The sequence below is a fragment of the Pongo pygmaeus genome, chromosome 5 (assembly GCF_028885625.2).
Source record: "Pongo pygmaeus isolate AG05252 chromosome 5, NHGRI_mPonPyg2-v2.0_pri, whole genome shotgun sequence".
Classification (NCBI taxonomy): domain Eukaryota; kingdom Metazoa; phylum Chordata; class Mammalia; order Primates; family Hominidae; genus Pongo; species Pongo pygmaeus.
This window is the reverse complement of record NC_072378.2, coordinates 31,148,015-31,166,214: the sequence shown is the minus strand read 5'-3', so window position 1 is coordinate 31,166,214 and position 18,200 is coordinate 31,148,015. Positions and strand designations below refer to the sequence as shown.

The following is an 18,200-nucleotide window of genomic DNA, read 5'->3' as shown; positions in this document are numbered from 1 at the left end:
TCCCGGGTTCTCGCAGTGAGGAGGCTCCGCCTGGGCGCGGAGATGCTCTGACGCATTTAGTGGGCCCAGATTTAGACGCCACTGCGCCTGCGTACACCTTTACCCCCTCCTCCCAACAGAGTGAAATAGGACTTTGGGGCGCCCGCCTTGCTCAGGCGCGGTCAGGGGCAGAGGCGGGGCCGGAAGCCAGGCGTAGGGGGTGTGGCCAAAGCGCAGTAGGGTGCGCTCGCGGTTGGTAAGGGACGTTCGGCAAGAGTTGGGAGTCGGTTGGGGGCGGGAAGGGGCTGAGAGGGGGTGCTGGGAGGGTTCAAGGGGTCCAAAGGGGAAGGGGGTACAGGGGCCAGGTGAAGGGACAGATGAGGAGATCAGAACAGCCTTAGAGATCAGGGGCTAACTGGGTGAAGCCTCGGGTATCTAGGGGAGCCGTCGGGGGAGAGTAGAGCCGGCTAGCGTACAGGGGGCGAGGGCAGGCTATTGAGAGATGGGGGTGAGGGTCAGGACCAGAATAATTCCTTCAGAAAAAAGTAGATTAGGTTGTAAAAAGGGACGGGAGTAGGGATCCCAGATTCGGGTAAAAAATAGATTAATGAGGGTGGGAGGGTGGGAGGAAGATCTGAAAGTGCCCACTATGTGTTAGGACTCGAGAAAGAGGAGGCGGGCGGCAGGCATGGAAGCTGAGGGGATAGTAGAGAGAAGCTGAGAGAACAGCCGCAGGAAAGATTTGAACGAGATGTCAGGACGCTGGCTTTTCTGCCTGGGGATCTAGGCTGCCTGGATTCCCAAGGTCTTGGGGAGGGTCTAGCCCTGCATGTGGCCACATTCAACTGGGGCCAGGCCTTGGGCCAGCACTGTAACAGGGAAGGACCCAAGAGTCATGGCCTGGTGGTGTCTGGATGGGCTTCCCTCAGGCCTTGCTGAGCCATGGAGAGAACTCTGGAGATGGCGTTCAAGACCCCTGCACTGTGTACCTCCTTTCTCACCTCTGGCCAGGAGCAGCAGGGACCATAGAAACTTAAGGAGGAGGGTAAAGGCACTGCCTAGAATCCTGAAAGCATGAGTAAAGCCGTAGAGCCCCTCTCAGTCTGTCTCTTTCAGTAAATTCTCTCCACCTGATAGTTAGTTGCTTGGGTTCCATGAGGAACCAGGTTGAGACAAGCAAGTGAATTTGGGGTATCTCCTACTTCTTTGGGGAAGTAGGAAAAGAGCTGAGCATCAGGTGGACCTGGCTGTAATTCAAGGATTATGACTTTGTTATTGTAGGGGCTTTTTCTTTGGAAGGTGGCCTGAAAATTGAATTGAAGTGTCTTTGTTTCTCCTGTTGTCCAGGGGAACATAGATGGCTGGAGACAGAATCTAGAGCCTTCAAATAATGTGGAGATGTTTCCACCTTCAGGTCAGTGGGACCAGACAAGGGGAGTGGTGGTTGTCTCTGCCTGGGAAACTGACCATCTTTGTTTTTGTAATTCTTCAGGTTCCACTGGGCTGATTCCCCCCTCCCACTTTCAAGCTCGGCCCCTTTTAACTCTGCCAAGAATGGCTCCCACCTGGCTCTCAGACATTCCCCTGGTCCAACCCCCAGGCCATCAAGATGTCTCAGAGAGGCGGCTAGACACCCAGAGACCTCAAGTGACCATGTGGGAACGGGATGTTTCCAGTAACAGGCAGGAGCCAGGGTGGAGAGGCAGGTAGGGATCCATCCACGCTGTTTTCTCAGGCTTGCTTGCTAGTGACCCTTCCTCACTGGAATAAACTCATTACCCTATTTCGGCCCTAGTTTCCAGAACGTACTCATTTTTATGTAAGCAATTATTAGTTCCTACAGTGCATAAATAATAAAGCAGCGTGCTAAGTGCTAGGGATGAGGATAACAATAGTGAATAAGACAAATTCTGACTTAAATTTGTAATTAATAAGGAATCTAAAATCCTAAGAGGGGAGATAGATTAACCACCAGCTGATGGTAAAGCATAGTATGAGGCAAGATGAAGAAGTGCAAACTAGAAGTAGAGACCCAGCACTGTGGCGGTGTGGGTTCATTCTGATGGAAGAAAGCCTTTACAGAGGATGTGCTGTGGGAGCTGGCCATGCTGTCGTATTGTCTGTAAACATTCTTACTCTTGTTGTTTCATGTGTCTTTTCCCAGATGTACTGGGATATCATTCTGCCATTTTGCTCCAGAGTAGGATTACATTAGAAGAAGCAGCATGATGAAGAAGGAATACTAGACTGGGTGTCAGGAGACAGAGACTCTATTTCTAGTTTGACTACCAGCTAGAGGACATTTGGCAAGTTACTTAATTTCCCTAGCCTACAGATCCCCTGCTACTAGAAAAAAGAAAGAAAGAAAGAAAGAGCCAGATATGGTGGCTCACACCTATAATCCTAGCACTTTGGGAGCTGAGACAGGAGGATCACTTGAGCCCAGGAGTTCAAGACCAGCCTGGGCAATAAAGCGAGACTCCGTCTCCACAGAAAATAATTAGCTGGCTGTGGTGGCATGCATTTGTAGTCCCAGCTACTCAGGAGGCTAAGGTGGTAGGACTGCTTGAGCTCAGGAGTTGAAGGCTGCAGTGACCTATGATCTAGCCACTGCATTGAGGCCTGGGTGACACAGTGATACCCTGTCTCTAAAAACAACAACAACAACAACAACAACAACAATCTCTTGTAGTCCTGGGTCTCAGAGAGCTGCCTCAGGAGCCATGTTCCAAGCTGGATTAAACTTCACGTGACATTGGTAGACGATTTCTCCAAAGGCTGACACTATGTTATTTATGTACTGTTCTCTCAGACTCTTCATAAAGTATACCTAACACTCAATAAATGCCTTTTTTTTTGAGACGGAGTCTCATTCTGTTGCCCAGGCTGGAGTGCAGTGGCGAGATCTTGGCTCACTGCAAGCTCCGCCTCCCGGGTTGATGCTATTCTCCTGCCTCAGCCTCCCAAGTAGCTGGGACTACAGGCACCTGCCACCACACCCGGCTAATTTTTTATATTTTTAGTAGAGACGGGGTTTCACCGTGTTAACCAGGATGGTCTCGATCTCCTGACCTCGTGATCCGCCCACCTTGGCCTCCCAAAATGCTGGGATTACAGGCGTGAGCCACCGTGCCCGGCCAATAAATGCCTTTTAATTAGCACCTGGCCTCACCATATATTGATACTGGAAGCTCATGACCTCTCTATGCCCATTCCTCCCTCAAACTTCTTGCCCTTAAATCAGAATTGAGAAGTCCCTGTGTGTTCTTCCAACCTTTCAACTTAAAATGTGTGGCCTAAAAATAAAAAAATAAATAAGACAAAAAAAACACCAAAAAACAAAAAAGAATGTGTGGCCTAATGATACACACATTTGATGTTGAATCTGCCTGTATGTAGCTCTCTCTAGGGAGATCATGTTCCATGATCTCAGCCAGACTTTAGGTCCTGTGAGTCCAGGCACTGGACTCAACATGCTCAATAGGGCTTTGATGAATGATGATGATGTCAATGCAGACATCCCCATACCCCAGCTTCAGCACCCCCTTCACCTCCCCACACGGGAGCAGAGCAGTCCTCTTTTCCTTCTCCTGCTATGTTTATGCCCTCAACTATCCTTCCAGCACTGGAGACAGGTCTCACCTGCACTAACCTGTCTTTGAAGGTCCTGGGAGCTGGAGGGGTCACAGGCCCTGAGCCAGCAGGCTGAAGTGATCGCTCGGCAGCTGCAAGAGCTGCGGCGGCTGGAGGAGGAGGTCCGGCTCCTGCGGGAGACCTCACTGCAGCAGAAGATGAGGCTAGAGGCCCAGGCCATGGAGCTAGAGGCTCTGGCACGGGCGGAGAAGGCCGGTCGAACTGAGGCTGAGGGCCTGCGTGCTGCTTTGGCTGGGGCTGAGGTTATCCGGAAAAACTTGGAAGAGGGGAGCCAGCGGGAGCTGGAAGAGGTTCAGAGGCTGCACCAAGAGCAGGTGAATGCAGGGGTGGAAAGGATTCAAATTCATAACGGAGAGCTGGACATTAGCTTCCAAGCAAAGAACAGGTATTGCAGAAAAGACCCTCCATGAGTAGTGAGTAGTAGAGTGATGAGACCTTTGGTGAAAAGAAACACACATGGCCTAGAGAGATGGAGAATTTGTGTACTTTGATCTTAATTCAGGTTGCACTTTTCCCCCAAGACTCAGGTGGCCTCCCACCACTTGAAGCCCTGCTTCCCTTTCTCGTAGGAAGTAGTTTGCCTCTCTACTTTACTCCGGGTACCAATTCATCAGGGGTATTGTGGAGGGCAGTGAGGAAGGTGGGTATAAGGGGGCTATGGTGGACTGGGAGAGAGAGATTATTCAGTCCGCAAACCAGTGCTTACTCTTTGCCATCTCTGAGACTCAGTGACCAAATTAGCCTGAGTCCTGCCTTCGTGGATGGAACTGACAGCCTCGTGGGGGATATACACATCCACATTTAGTTTAATCATAATTAATTGCAATCAGGAGGAATGCCTTGAAGGAGAAGGACTAGAGAGCACTAACTTAGTCTGGGGTTCAGGGAAGGCCACTGTAACCAATTGACATGTCAAGGAAAGAAACCATAGGGCCAGGCGCAGTGGCTCACGCCTGTAATCCCAGCATTTTGGGAGTCCGAAGCAGGCAGATCACAAGGTCAGGAGTTCAAGACCAGCCTGGCCAACATGGTGAAACCCTGTCTCTACTAAAAATACAAAAATTCACCCGATGTGGTGGTGTGCACCTGTAATCCCAGCTACTTGGGAGGCCAAGGCAGGAGAATCACTTGAACCTGGGAGGTGGAGGTTGTAGTGAGCCGAGATCGTGCCATTGCACTCCAGCCTGGGGACAGAGGAAGACTCTGTCTCAAAAAATAAAAAAGGAACTGGGAGAAAACAAGGGAGAATTCCTTTATAACCTTGTAGTGGGCAAGGCCTTTCTACCTGTGAGTCAAAATCCAAAATCTAGAAGCTGTAAAGGAAAAGATTGATCCCATTGACTTTATAACATGAACATTACGAATGGCAAAAAAAAAAAAAAAAAGCTATATTTATAGCTCAGATCACAAGAAAAGGGTAATATCCCTAATACAAAATGTGTACCTAGAAATTGGTAAGGGAAAGACCAGCAGTCCAATCAGAAAACAGACAAAGGAGATTCATGAAAGAAACTTAGAAACAAGAAGCTAGGCCGGGTACAGTGGCTCATGCCTGTAATCCCAGCACTTTGGGAGGCCGAGGTGGGTGGATCACTTGAGGCCAGGAGTTCAAGACCAGCCTGGCCAACATGAAGAAAACCAGTCTCTACAAAAGATACAAAAATTAGCCGGGTATGGTGGTGGGTGCCTGTAATCCCCCAGCTTCTTGGGAGGCTGAGGCAGGAGAATTGCTTGAACCTGGGAGACAGAGGTTGCAGCGAGCTGAGATCACACTCCAGCCTGGGCAGCAGAGCGAGACTGAAAAAACAGCAAGCTACCATTTGTGCTGAATAGGAGTTGGCCAGTGAAGAGGCGTGTGAGGTCCAATGGTAGCTGGAAGACACTCGGTGGGACAACAGGTGAAGGCGGGGACAGGAGGAGGCCAGAAGGCTGGAGCACAGAGATGAGGGGCGCTGAGTGTGCTGCAGAGTACAAGACCCAGGGCACAAGGCCTTGGCCACTTCAGAACTTGCTACTTTCCATTAAGAGCAATGAGCAGGCTGGGCGCGGTGGCTCATACCTGTAATCCTAGCACTTTGTGGTTTTTTTTTTTTTTTTTGAGACGGAGTCTCTCTCTGTCGCCCAGGCTGGAGTGCAGTGGCACGATCTCAGCTCACTGCAAGCTCCGCCTCCTGGGTTCACGCCATTCTGCCTCAGCCTCCCGAGTAGCTGGGACTGCAGGCGCCCACCACCTGCCTGGCTAATTTTTTGTATTTTTAGTATAGATGGGGTTTCACCATGTTAGCCAGGATGGTCTCGATCCCCTGACCTCATGATCCACCCACCTCGGCCTCCCAAAGTGCTGGGATTACAGGTGTGAGCCACCGCGCCCGGCCAGTCCTAGCACTTTGGGAGGTCAAAGCGGAAGGATCACTTGAGCCCAGGAGTTTGAGACCAGCCTGGGCAACAAAGCGAGACCCCCATCTCTATTTTGTTAAAGAAATTAGGGCTGGGCATGGTTGCTCACATGTGTAATCCCAGCACTTTGGGAAGCTGAGGCGGGTGGATCACTTGAGGTCAGGAGTTCGAGACCAGCCTGGCCAACATGGTAAAACCTCATCTCTACTAAAAATACAAAAATTAGCTGGGCGTGGTGGCTCATGCCTGTAATCTCAGCTACTCGGGAGGGTGAGGCAGGAGGATCGCTTGAACCTGGGAGGCAGCGTTTGCAGTGAGCTGAGATCATGCCATTGCACTCCAGTCTGGGCAACAAAGTGAAACTCCATCTCCAAAAAAAGAGAAAAAAAAATTGTTTTTTCAAGTAATAAGCAACTGTTGAAAGGTTTTAAGCAGAGAAATGACATGATTAGATTTGTATTTTATGTCTAAAAAGTTTTGTCATTTATGTCCCCCAAATTAACTTTATTGTTGTATGGAGACAGGGCTAGAGGAGGCAGACCAGGAAGCAGGGTGGCCACTTTGCCCTCCTTTCCAGTCCATCCCATGACTCTTGGTGGCTCTGACATCCCTGCAACCCTTTGAGGTGCCATGAGCAAAAGACACAAAATTCCTCCTTTCCTGGAGCTTTCCTTCCAGTGTTATCCGACAGATAGTAACACATACACATAAGCAAGATATGGTCAGTGCTAAGTGCTCGGGAGGACGTGAACAGCTGATGGGGCAGTGTAGGGTCGGGGGGGTATTAGAGGGCCCAGCAAAGCCGCCCTGAGGAAGGGCTATCGCCTGGGGTCTGTGGAGCAAGGAGGGGCCACTGTCTGGTTCTCAGCAGACTTCCTGTGGCTGGAGCTCAGGAGGTAGGCAGAGGCTGGGTCCCCTGGCCTGCAGGTGTGGAGAGACACCTGGGTTTTGTTATGAATGCTGTGAGAAGCCACCGAGGGCTTATAAAGACTAGTTAGGAGATGGTCACTGTTGCCCAGGCAAAAGATGAGGGTAGCTTACAGGCAAAAGATGAGGGTTGGTGGCAGTGGAGACAGAGACAGAGAGAGGTGAAGATATGTTTTCGGGGAGAACGGACAAGAACTCCTGATGGGTTGTGGGGCAGCTGCGGAAAGTGAGTTGCCAGCTTTCCATTTGCTGTGCGCAATTGGGTGATTGGTTGGGTCATTCTCTAAGGTCACAGAAAGTGGGAGTGAAGGGAACAAGGAAGGCCTCCATGTGGGGTCAAGCCTCTGCTGAGCCCCCTCTTCTTTCCGCAGCTGTCCTCTTTGACACAGGCTCACGAGGAGGCTCTTTCCAGTTTGACCAGCAAGGCCGAGGGCTTGGAGAAGTCTCTGAGTAGTCTGCAAACCAGGAGAGCAGGGGAAGCCAAGGAGCTGGCCGAGGCTCAGAGGGAGGCCGAGCTGCTTCGGAAGCAGCTGAGGTAGGTGCGCGGATGCCGACGGGGGTCCAGCAGTTGGTGGTGTGGTGGGTCTGCAGGGCGCCCCACTGATGGCTGTCCCATTCCCACCCCAACCCTAGCAAGACCCAGGAAGACTTGGAGGCTCAGGTGACCCTGGTTGAGAATCTAAGAAAATACGTCGGGGAACAAGTCCCTTCTGAGGTCCACAGCCAGACATGGGAACTGGAGCAACAGAAGCTTTTGGAAACCATGCAGGTGAGGGTGCAGCAATGTATCTGTGTGGGGACTTGGGGATCAGGTTGGGAGGCAAGCACGGCCCTTGGAGGAGCGTGTAGAGCACAGCCTCCGGGAGAGAAGGTGGTACCCAAAGCGGTATGGAGGCCCTACAGAGGGGCTGATTCCCTCCGCCCGCAGCACTTGCAGGAGGACCGGGACAGCCTGCACGCCACCGCGGAGCTGCTGCAGGTGCGGGTGCAGAGCCTCACACACATCCTCACCCTGCAGGAGGAGGAGCTGGCCAGGAAGGTATAGCCCAACCCCCAGACCCCTCACCCTCAGCCTCATCCTGCATCTACTGTCCCCTGCCTCTCTCCCTGTGGGCAGGAGGGGTCGATGTGCCCCAGAACCTGCTTAGATCTCCTTCTTCCTGTGAACTCCTCTTGCTGTAGCTCATGTTGCCCAGGCAGGACAGAGGAGAAACAAAGATGCCACCTCCTTCCTCTCCTCCCCTAGGAGCCCACACTTTTCTCCCACTCCTTCTCCCTCAGGTTCAACCTTCAGATTCCCTGGAGCCTGAGTTTACCAGGAAGTGCCAGTTCCTGCTGAACCGCTGGCGGGAGAAGGTGTTTGCCCTCATGGTGCAGCTAAAGGCCCAGGAGCTGGAACACAGTGACTCTGTTAAGCAGCTGAAGGGACAGGTCACTGCACTCTCTTTTCTCCCGGTATTCCCTCCCGGCACCTTGCTCCTTCCATAAAGGTGGCATCCATTCAACCAATGTTTATTGAGTGGTTGCCACATGCTGGGCACACAGCCCTGAACAAAACTGAAATGTGGAGCTTGCATTCTAGAGCAGAGACACAGAACACGCAAGTAAACAGATAATGTTGACTAATTATATGTGCTATATATAAAGATTGAAACCGGGTGCAGTGGCTCACACCTATAATGCGATCACTTTGGTCTCGAACTCCTGACCTCAGATGATTCGCCTGCCTCAGCCTCCCAAAGATGGGATTACAGGTGTGAGCCACCGCGCCCAGCCAAGTAATGCCAACAGTTTGGGAGACCGAGGCGGGTGGATCACTGGAGGTCAGGAGTTTGAGACCAGCCTGGGCAACATGTGAAATCCTGTCTCTACTAAAAATACAAAAAATTAGCCGGGCATGGTGGCTCATTCCTGTAGTCCCAGCTACTCTGGAGGATGAGGTGTGAGGATCACCTGAGGCTGGGAGGTCAAGGCCACAGTGAGCTGTGATCCCATCACTGCACTCTAGCCTGAGTGACAAAGCGAGATCCTTTCTCAAAAAAAAAAGAAAGTAGTAAGAAAAATTCAAAAGATAAGGTGACGGAGAGACTGTGGGGTGAGTCAGCCTCAGGTAGGATGGTCAGAGACAGCCTCTCTGAGGAGGTGACAGCATCTGAGGAGAGTGGCATGGTCAGTTGGTGGGTCTTGTGGGGTGGGTCAAGGGCTATTCCCATCTTCGAATGGGCACATGCAACGTGGAACATGGAACACTGGCCTCAGATTCCATTCTGAGAACCTAAGCTTCTGTCACCCTGCATGGCATTCGTTCTTTTTCTTTTCTTTCTTTTTTTTGAGAAGGAGTCTTGTTCTTGTCACCCAGACTGGAGTGCAGTGGCCTGATCTCAGCTTATTGCAACCTCCGCCTCCCAGGTTCAAGTGATTCTTCTACCTCAGCCTCCCGAGTAGCTGAGATTACAGGCACATGCCACCATGCTCAGCTGATTTTTGTGTTTTTAGTAGAGATAGGGTTTCATCATGTTGGCCAGGCTGATCTTGAACCCCTGACCTCAAGTGATCCATCTGCCTCGGCCTCCCAAAGTGCTGGGATTATAGGCGTGAGCCACCGCCCCACGCCCCGCCCCCACACCCCCGCCCCCAGCCCCTGCATGGCATTCTTGCCGAGATCTCTGCACCTGCCACTTTGCTTCCAGTGCCCCCCTCAGCTTTTAGCTCTAGAGGGCCCTGCCCAGCTCCCTCTCTTCCCTCAGGTGGCCTCACTCCAGGAACAAGTGACATCCCAGAGCCAGGAGCAGGCCATCCTGCAGCGATCCCTGCAGGACAAAGCCGCAGAGGTGGAGGTGGAGCGGATAGGTGCCAAGGTTGGTGTCAGCCTACTAGAGACTCGGGGAGGGCAAGGGAGCCCCTGTTCCGGGGCTGCAGCCAGGACTTAGGGAGCGACCCTGTCCTTTGCTGCATCCTCCCCAGGGCCTGCAGTTGGAGCTGAGCCGTGCTCAGGAGGCCAGGCATCGGTGGCAGCAGCAGACAGCCTCAGCTGAGGAGCAGTTGAGGCTTGTGGTCAATGCTGTCAGCAGGTATCAGGGATGGAGGGGTGGGTGGAGTAGTGTTTCTGCCACCTCAAGTTCCTGGGCACCTTGTTGCTGAGGAGCCTCAGGCAAGAGGGGCTGGAAAGCTGGCCACTGGAGGCTACAGGGCTGGGCAGATTTAGCTCTATCAATGTTCCTGCATTCGTTTCTTTTCCTGGGGAAGCCCCATCTGCATTCACACCTGGTTGCTTGTTATGAATTTCCCGTGCATGTTTGGCTGGAGGTGAGGCCTTGCTTCCTCCTGCAGTTCAGTCTAGTAATGGCTTGAGCTAAATAGAGCACCGGGAGGATCTTTACTTGCAGTATTGTTCAAGGATGGAGAGTGTAGACACTTCATCTTCCTTTTTTTCTCTAAAATTTTACGGGCATTCCCTGTTTCACTGGAGAAAAATTTAGTCTATTTATTTATTTATTTTGAGACAGAGTCTTGCTCTGTCACCCAGGCTGGAGTGCAATGGCACAATCTTGGCTCACTGCAACCTCGCCTCCCTGGTTCAAGTGATTCTCCTGCCTCAGCCTCCTGAGTAGCTGGATTACAGCCATCCTCCACCAGTGTCCTCCACCACGCCCGGCTAATTTTTGCATTTTTAGTAGAGACGGGGTTTCACCATGTTGGCCAGGCTGGTCTTGAACTCCTGACCTCAGGTGATCCACCCACCTCAGCCTCCCAAAGTGCTGGAATTACAGGTGTGAGCCACTGCACCTGGCCTAGTCTATTTATTTAAAGCTATATACTTACTTGCTTACTATATACTTAACTTGCTTACTATTCCATCTAAAATGTAAGCCAGTTAGTTTCCTTCTAAATCAATTGCCAGCCTTTGTCTCTCATGCCAACTTCCTAGTTGTTTCATTACCCACAATTGTTGTATGACCTTCGGAAAAACCTCTAAGAAAACAGCAAAGCTTCTTTGTGCTGGTGATGACTTCCCCTCAGCCTTGGACACTGAGGTACCCCAAGGCAGGTAGTTCTTTTTTTTTTTTTTTTTGAGGCGAAGTCTTGCACTGTCGCCCAGGCTGGAGTGCAGTGGCATGATCTCAGCTAACTGCAACCTCTGCCTCCCGGGTTTACACGATTCTCCTGCCTCAGCCTCCTGAGTAGCTGGTATTACAGGCGCACACCACCACACCCAGCTAATTTTTTGTATTTTTAGTAGAGATGGGGTTTCACTATGTTGGCCAGGCGGGTCTCGAACTTCTGACCTCGTGATCCGCCCGCCTCAGCCTCCCAAAGTGCTGGGACTACAGGCTTGAGCCACTGTGCCTGGCCGGCAGGTAGTTCTTAGCACAGTGCCTGGCTTGTAAATGTTTATTGTTATCGTGAGGCTCTTCTCGATGGGTTAATTTAGATAATTTTTGGTTTAGCGAAATTAAGATGCAGGATGAATCCTTGCCCACCACTGCCTTCTCTTGGATTTGTACCTTAGGGACTAATTCAACTTTAAAAATTATGAAAAATTTCAAACTTGCATGGAATTAAACTAGTTATAATGACCTACCACCCAGGTTCAATCCATTGCGTGTGACCCCTACCTGCAGGAGAACAGAAAGATGTGCTGTGGACCTGGTTTGACTTTGGTACCAGGCGATCACAGAAATGATCTGTGTAATGAGGCATTTGCTGAAAGTTCTCCAGGCTTAAAGCAGTCCAAACTCGGATTGTTGCTGGGTTTATTAGATTGTCTCTAGGTAATTGGAGACTTAATAAGAGCTGCGGTAGGTGTTGGAAGCATCTACTGGAACAATTTCCAGATCAAAGTGAACTTTGCTGTGCTGCTGGGGATGCAGCTGCCAGCCTTCATCATCATGTGTTTTTCTGTGGGTGCAGACCTGGACTCTCCTGAGGAAACCCCAGCCTGGCCCTAGACACTCCGTGGCCTCCTCCTGGGGCCTGTTTCAGCTGCTCAGTTTTCATGAGCCAGGTTGGTCCTACTTTTGGCACAGACAGCTGGTAAAGCACATGGACCTGCCCTTCATTGTTGCCAGATCAACACTCTTGGGCTTGGAAAGGATAACTTTGTTTTGTTTTGATTTTTTGAGATGGAGTCTCGGCTCTGTCGCCCAGGCTTGAGGGCAAGGGTGTGATCTTGGCTCACTGCAACCTCCACCTCCTAGGTTCAAGTGATTCTCGTGCCTCAGCCTCTGGAGTAGCTGGGATTACAGGCATGAGCCACCATGCCTGGCTAATTTTTGTGTTTTTAGTAGAGACAGTTTCACCACGTTGGCCAGGCTAGTCTCCAATTCCTGATTTCAGGTGATCCGCCCGCCTCAGCCTCCCAGAGTGCTGAGATTACAGGCAGGAGCCACTGCCCCTGGCCAGAGAGGATAACTTTACTCTTTGATACACGATAGTGAGCGAAACACAGGTTGTGAGAAATAAGCTTAACAGGTTGCTTAAAAAGATAGTCATTTAATGCATTCTTAGGGCAAGAGTCCTTTAGATAATTGATGGAAGCTGTGCATTCTGTACTTGTATAACAGGACAGGATTAGAGGGAGTTGTCTATACAAGACACAGCAAGTCCTTTGGGAATGAGGGGAGGCATGGAGGATCAGTGACCTGTGCCCTCTTCAGCTCTCAGATCTGGCTCGAGAGCACCATGGCTAAGGTGGAAGAGGCTGCCGCCCGGCTTCCCAGCCTCAACAACCGACTCAGCTATGCTGTCCGCAAGGTCCACACCATTCGGGGTGCGTAGGACAACTGTGAGCCACATCCTGCCCCTGCCCCACCAGCTCGGACTTTCTTCTTCCTGACCCAGCTCTCTCTGATCCCACATCCATTCACCTTCTTTCACCAGTCCTTGCATCTCTTTTTCCCTTACTCCCTGTCCCCACTTTCTCCCATGCAAACTTCATCTCTTTTTCTCCCTGCCTTTTCCTTCCCAGGCCTGATTGCTCGAAAGCTTGCCCTTGCTCAGCTGCGCCAGGAGAGGTGAAGTTTGGGCACTTTGAAGTGGATGGGGCTTTAGGGCATTGGCTGCTGGGACCCCCAAAACCATGAGGACTGAGGCGGGATGGGGGCTTTGGGGTCAGGCAGCTGGGTGATTTCTCCTGACTCTGTTTCTCTTCCCCGTCCCAGCTGTCCCCTACCACCACCGGTCACAGACGTGAGCCTTGAGTTGCAGCAGCTGCGGGAAGAACGGAACCGCTTGGATGCAGAACTGCAGCTGAGTGCCCGCCTCATCCAGCAGGAGGTGGGCCGGGCTCGGGAGCAAGGTACACCTGGTTGCCCGGGGTTGGAGAGGATGAGGAAGAACCCAGTGTCTAGGGTGTTGGGAGAGGCCTGACCCAGCACCCCCTCCTTTCAGGGGAGGCAGAGCGGCAGCAGCTGAGCAAGGTGGCCCAGCAGCTGGAGCAGGAGCTGCAGCAGACCCAGGAGTCCCTGGCTAGCTTGGGGCTGCAGCTGGAGGTGGCACGCCAGGGCCAGCAGGAGAGCACAGAGGAGGCTGTCAGTCTGCGGCAGGAGCTGACCCAGCAGCAGGAACTCTATGGGCAAGGTGTCAAGAGGGAAAGGGGTGCTTCCCTTGGAGGGTGGAGTGGGAACTGCAAATCAAAGCTCCTGCTGATATGCCCCGTCTGCACTTTCACCCCAGCCCTGCAAGAGAAGGTGGCTGAAGTGGAAACTCGGCTGCGGGAGCAACTCTCAGACACAGAGAGGAGGCTGAACGAGGCTCGGAGGGAGCATGCCAAGGCCGGTGAGCCTTGCCAGGGTGGATAGGGCCTTCCAGGAAGAAGGAAGTGTTAAGACATAAGGTTATTATTTTCCCCTCAAAGTTTTTTCAAAGCTTCATTACAGGAAGTAATGAAGGTATCCAGGAATAGCACAGATGAATTATCACATCGTGAACACACCCATGTAGCCAGCACCAGATTAAGAAACAGCATATGGCCGGTCGCGGTGGCTCATGCCTGTAATCCCAGCACTTTGGGAGGCCAAGGGGGGGTGTATCACCTGAGGTCAGGAGTTTGAGACCAGCCTAGACAACATGGTAAAACCCTGTCTCTACTAAAAATACAAAAATTAGCCGGGTGTGGTGGTGGGCACCTGTAATCCCAGCTACTTGGGAGACTGAGGCAGGAGAATGGCTTGAACCTGGGTGGCGGAGGTTGCAGTGAGCTGAGATCGCACCACTGCACTCCAGCCTGGAGAGCAAAACTCAGTCTCAAAAAAAAAAAGAAACAGCATATGACGAGCTCAGGACCCTCCCGTACCCCTTCCAGTCATACCCCTTCACAGAGGCCACCACCTTCCAGATGTCTAACACCAGCAATTACCCCCTAGCAAAAAATTCACACAACTGAACAAGTTAAAAGAATTGTGGCCAGCGCGGTGGCTCACACATGTAATCCTAGCACTTTGGGAGACCAAGGCAGGAGGATTGCTTGAGCCCAGGAGTTCAAGATCAGCCTGGGCAACATAGACTCCCATCTCTTAAAAAAAAAAATACAAAAATTAGCTAGGCCTGGTGGTGGGCACCTGTAGCCCAGGCTTACTTGTGAGGCTGATGTGGGAAGATCACATGAACCCGGGAGGTCGAGGCTGCAGTGAGCCGAGATTGTGCCACTGCACTCCAGCCTGGGCAATAGAGAAAGACCGTGTGTCAAAAAAAGAATTGTGTAATGAATATATCTTCTCTAACTAAATATAGCAGTTAACATTTGCCACATTTGGTCTCTTGTCTATATACATGCATATTTGTACATCTTTTGAATCACTTTAAGTTGTAATCATTTAATGTTTTGTTTTTTGTTTTTTTTTTTGAGACAGAGTCTTCCTCTGTCACCAGCTGGAGTGCAGTGGCATGATCTTGGCTCACTGTGACCTCTGCCTCCCGGGTTCAAGCCATTCTGGCTCAGCCTCCCAAGTAGCTGGAATTACAGGCGCCCACCACCATGCCCAGCTAATTTTTCTATTTTTAGTAGAGATGGGATTTCACCATGTTGGCCAAGATGGTCTTGAGCTCCTGACCTCGTGATCCGCCCGCCTTGGCCTCCCAAAGTGCTGGGATTATAGGCGTGAGCCACCGCGCCTAAGTAAGTTGTAAACATAAGTTGTTCAGCTGCATCTCCCAAAGCCAGTAAATTCCCCTATATAGCTGCAATCATCACACTTTAAGACAATGAACACTAATTGCACAAAATCTAACCCAGTTCATATTCAGATTTCCCCTGAGGAACTCCAGGATGGTTCGGGGATGAGGAAGATACTTAGGTTCAGATTCCCAGGCTCCTAGAGCATCAGCCCACCCCTCCAACTGTCCAGAAAAGACAGATCCACAGAGCAGAACAGCCTCCCCAAGTCACAGAGTTGGTGACGCAGCATTTGTTCCTGTCTTCGTGGTGCCTGGCTGCCTCTGGCCTGACTCACACCTGCCTCCTCTGTGCCTTGGCCTCTCTCTAGTGGTCTCCTTGCGCCAGATCCAGCGCAGAGCCGCCCAGGAAAAGGAGCGGAGCCGGGAACTCAGGCATCTGCAGGAGGAGGCCCGGAAGGAGGAGGGGCAGCGACTGGCCCGGCGCTTGCAGGAGCTAGAGAGGGATAAGAACCTCATGCTGGTAGGAGACAGGAGGGCAGACAGGGAGACACTAGGGCCCATCCTGGGCTGGTTCCTGGGCTAGAGGTGTGGAAAGAGGATGGTGAGGGAGGCTCTACCCGGGCTAGGTTTAACCCTCTCCTTCCCAGGCCACCTTGCAGCAGGAGGGTCTCCTGTCCCGTTACAAGCAGCAGCGACTGTTGACAGTTCTTCCTTCCCTACTGGATAAGAAGAAATCTGTGGTGTCTAGCCCCAGGCCTCCAGAGTGTTCAGCATCCGCACCTGTAGCCCCAGCAGTGCCCACCAGGGAGTCCATAAAAGGTCTTGGGCCAAGCACAGAGGAACAAGGGACAAATGCGTGCACTTCAGGAATCTCCTCTTCAGACTCTTGCATGATGAGTGTTGTTCTCTGCGGTCCTTCGAGGCCCTTAGCCTCTTTTAGCGATGCCCAGCTTGGACCAAAGAGCCTCCTCTCTCCCATTCTTAATTTCCTATGCCAGCCCTGTTTCCTCTGTAACCACGAGCACCTTCCCTTGTCTGGTGCTCATCTCCTGCTATCTTCCTTCCTAGGGTCCCTCTCTGTCCTGCTTGATGACCTGCAGGGCCTGAGTGAAGCCATTTCCAAAGAGGAAGCTGTTTGTCAAGGAGACAACCTTGACAGATGCTCCAGCTCCAATCCCCAGATGAGCAGCTAAGCAGCTGACAGCTGGAGGGAAAGCCAGCCTGGGGGCTGGGAGGATCCTGGAGAAGTGGGTGGGGACAGACCAGCCCTTCCCCATCCTGGGGTTGCCCTGGGGGATACCAGCTGAGTCTGAATTCTGCTCTAAATAAAGACAACTACAGTAGGAGCCATTGTTTGGAAATGTTATTTCTGGGAATCTGTGGGAAGGAGATGTGAGAAGTGGTCCCACCCATAGCTCTCTCTGTGGGTGGCACCTTTTCAAATCCTTTTTCTAGGCAGCTTTGGAAATGTTTGGGAAGCTCCTGCATTTCTTTATTCTCAACTTTGGTTTTAAAACTCTTCTTCTGGAAGATGATAAATGCCAGGAGTGGGGAAGATGAAACATTCACTCATTCAACAGGAATGTCAGAGCCAGGCACTGTATTAGCCTGGGGGCCACCTGGGCCCTGAGAGCCTACATCCTAGTGGGAGAGAGAGAGCAGACAGGACCTAAACAGATGAACAAGATCATTTCAAATAAGTGCTTGAAGAGAAAGTACAGTACAATGATGTGATAGAAACTGACTCTGGGGAGAGTCCTCTGAGCAGGGGACCTTGTGCTGAGGCCTGCCTGAAGTGGGCTCCTGTGGAGGCCAGGAGGGCTCTGTAGAGAATGGTCAAGGATGCTGCTGCGAGGCCGAGATGTGGCCGAGTTTGGATTTTACTGTAAGTCAATAGAAAGCCATTGGAGTACTTCTTTAAAAACAGGGAAGAAAGCCGGGTGTGGTGGCTCACACCTGTAATCCTGACACTTTGGGAGGCTGAGGCAGGTGGATCACCTGAGCTCAGGAGTTTGAGACCAGCCTGGGCAACATGGTGAAACTTCGTCTCTACTAAAATACAAAAAGTTAGCCAGGTATGGTGGTGTGAGCCTGTAGTCCCAGCTACTCAGGAGGCTGACACAGGAGAATTGCTTGGACACGGGAGGCGGAGGTTTCAGTGAGCCGGGATCATGCCACTGCACTCCAGCCTGGGTGACAGAGCGAGACTCAGCCTCAAAACAAGAAAAAAAAAAAAAAAAAACCAGGGAAGGGGGCCCGGTGCTGTGGCTCCCGCCTGTAATCCCAGCACTTTTTTTTTTGAGACAATTTTGCTCTTGTTGCCAGGCTGGAGTGCAGTGGCACAATCTCAGCTCACTGCAACCTCCACCTCCCAGGTTCAAGCAATTCTCCTGCCTCAGCCTCTGGAGTAGCTGAATCCCAGCACTTTTTTGGGAGGCTGAGGTGAGCGGATCGCTTGAGCCCAGGAGTTCGAGACCAGTCAACATAGGGAGACTCCATGTATATAAAAGGTAAAAATAAAAAACATTGGAGGGCATGGTGGCGTGCACCCATGGTCCTAGTTACTCCAGAGGCTGAGTTGGGAGGATTGTTTGAGCCCAAGAGGTTGAGGCTGCAGTGAGCTGTGATCGCACCACTGCACCCCAGCCTAAGAGAGCGAGAACCTGTCCTTGCTCCCCAAACAAAGGGAAGATGCAACATGATTTGGTGTACATTTTTCTTCCTGAGGGACTTACTGGATGGTCCCTTCCAGAGTGAGGTACACACATCCACGCACTGTGGTCAGCGATTGCTCCTGGCACCCAGCACGGCAGATGGGTGGGTCTAGCGAGGTCACTTCCCCAGGAGGGCATAATTGAGCAGTTCCCGCATCAGGTCTACGTGGGCCAGCAGCATGTGGCAGGCAGCGGCTGTGGCGCTTCAGGCCCAGGGTGTCCCCATCAGTGTACTTGGCCTGCAGCAGCCCCAGGTAGGCCTCCCACGTGTTGCCCACAGTCTTGCTGCAGGTGAAGCAGCTCACACAACTCCTGAGCTCAAGTGGTCCTCCTGTGTCAGCCTCCCAAAGTGCTGGCATGAGCCACTACGCCTGGCCTGATATATATATAGATATATATATATATCTATATATA

The 18,200-nt window shown here is 51.7% G+C and overlaps 1 protein-coding gene across 46 annotated transcripts; it reads left to right on the top strand.

Annotated features, from left to right (window-relative positions):
* The first annotated feature begins 109 nt into the window (after positions 1–109).
* CCHCR1 (coiled-coil alpha-helical rod protein 1) lies at positions 110–16,418 on the top strand. Of its 46 annotated transcripts, none has more exons than XM_063666015.1 (19): positions 221–235; positions 909–1,024; positions 1,327–1,393; positions 1,472–1,685; positions 3,644–3,947; positions 7,329–7,492; positions 7,591–7,726; positions 7,886–7,996; positions 8,239–8,388; positions 9,705–9,815; positions 9,922–10,028; positions 12,615–12,727; positions 12,926–12,971; positions 13,119–13,255; positions 13,348–13,536; positions 13,633–13,734; positions 15,441–15,592; positions 15,720–15,891; positions 16,141–16,418. In XM_063666015.1, exons 3-19 carry the CDS (start codon positions 1,378–1,380, stop codon positions 16,263–16,265), a joined length of 2,349 nt encoding a protein of 782 aa, XP_063522085.1. In that variant the 5' UTR covers positions 221–235; positions 909–1,024; positions 1,327–1,377; the 3' UTR covers positions 16,266–16,418. The 46 variants fall into 46 exon arrangements, 45 of the variants coding, with proteins under 45 accessions (XP_054346310.2, XP_063522076.1, XP_054346297.2 ...); XM_063666010.1 differs by lacking the exon at positions 221–235 and adding an exon at positions 238–262; XM_054490335.2 differs by lacking the exon at positions 909–1,024 and having other exon boundaries at positions 110–235; positions 1,261–1,393; positions 1,580–1,685.
* Positions 16,419–18,200: the final 1,782 nt, after the last annotated feature.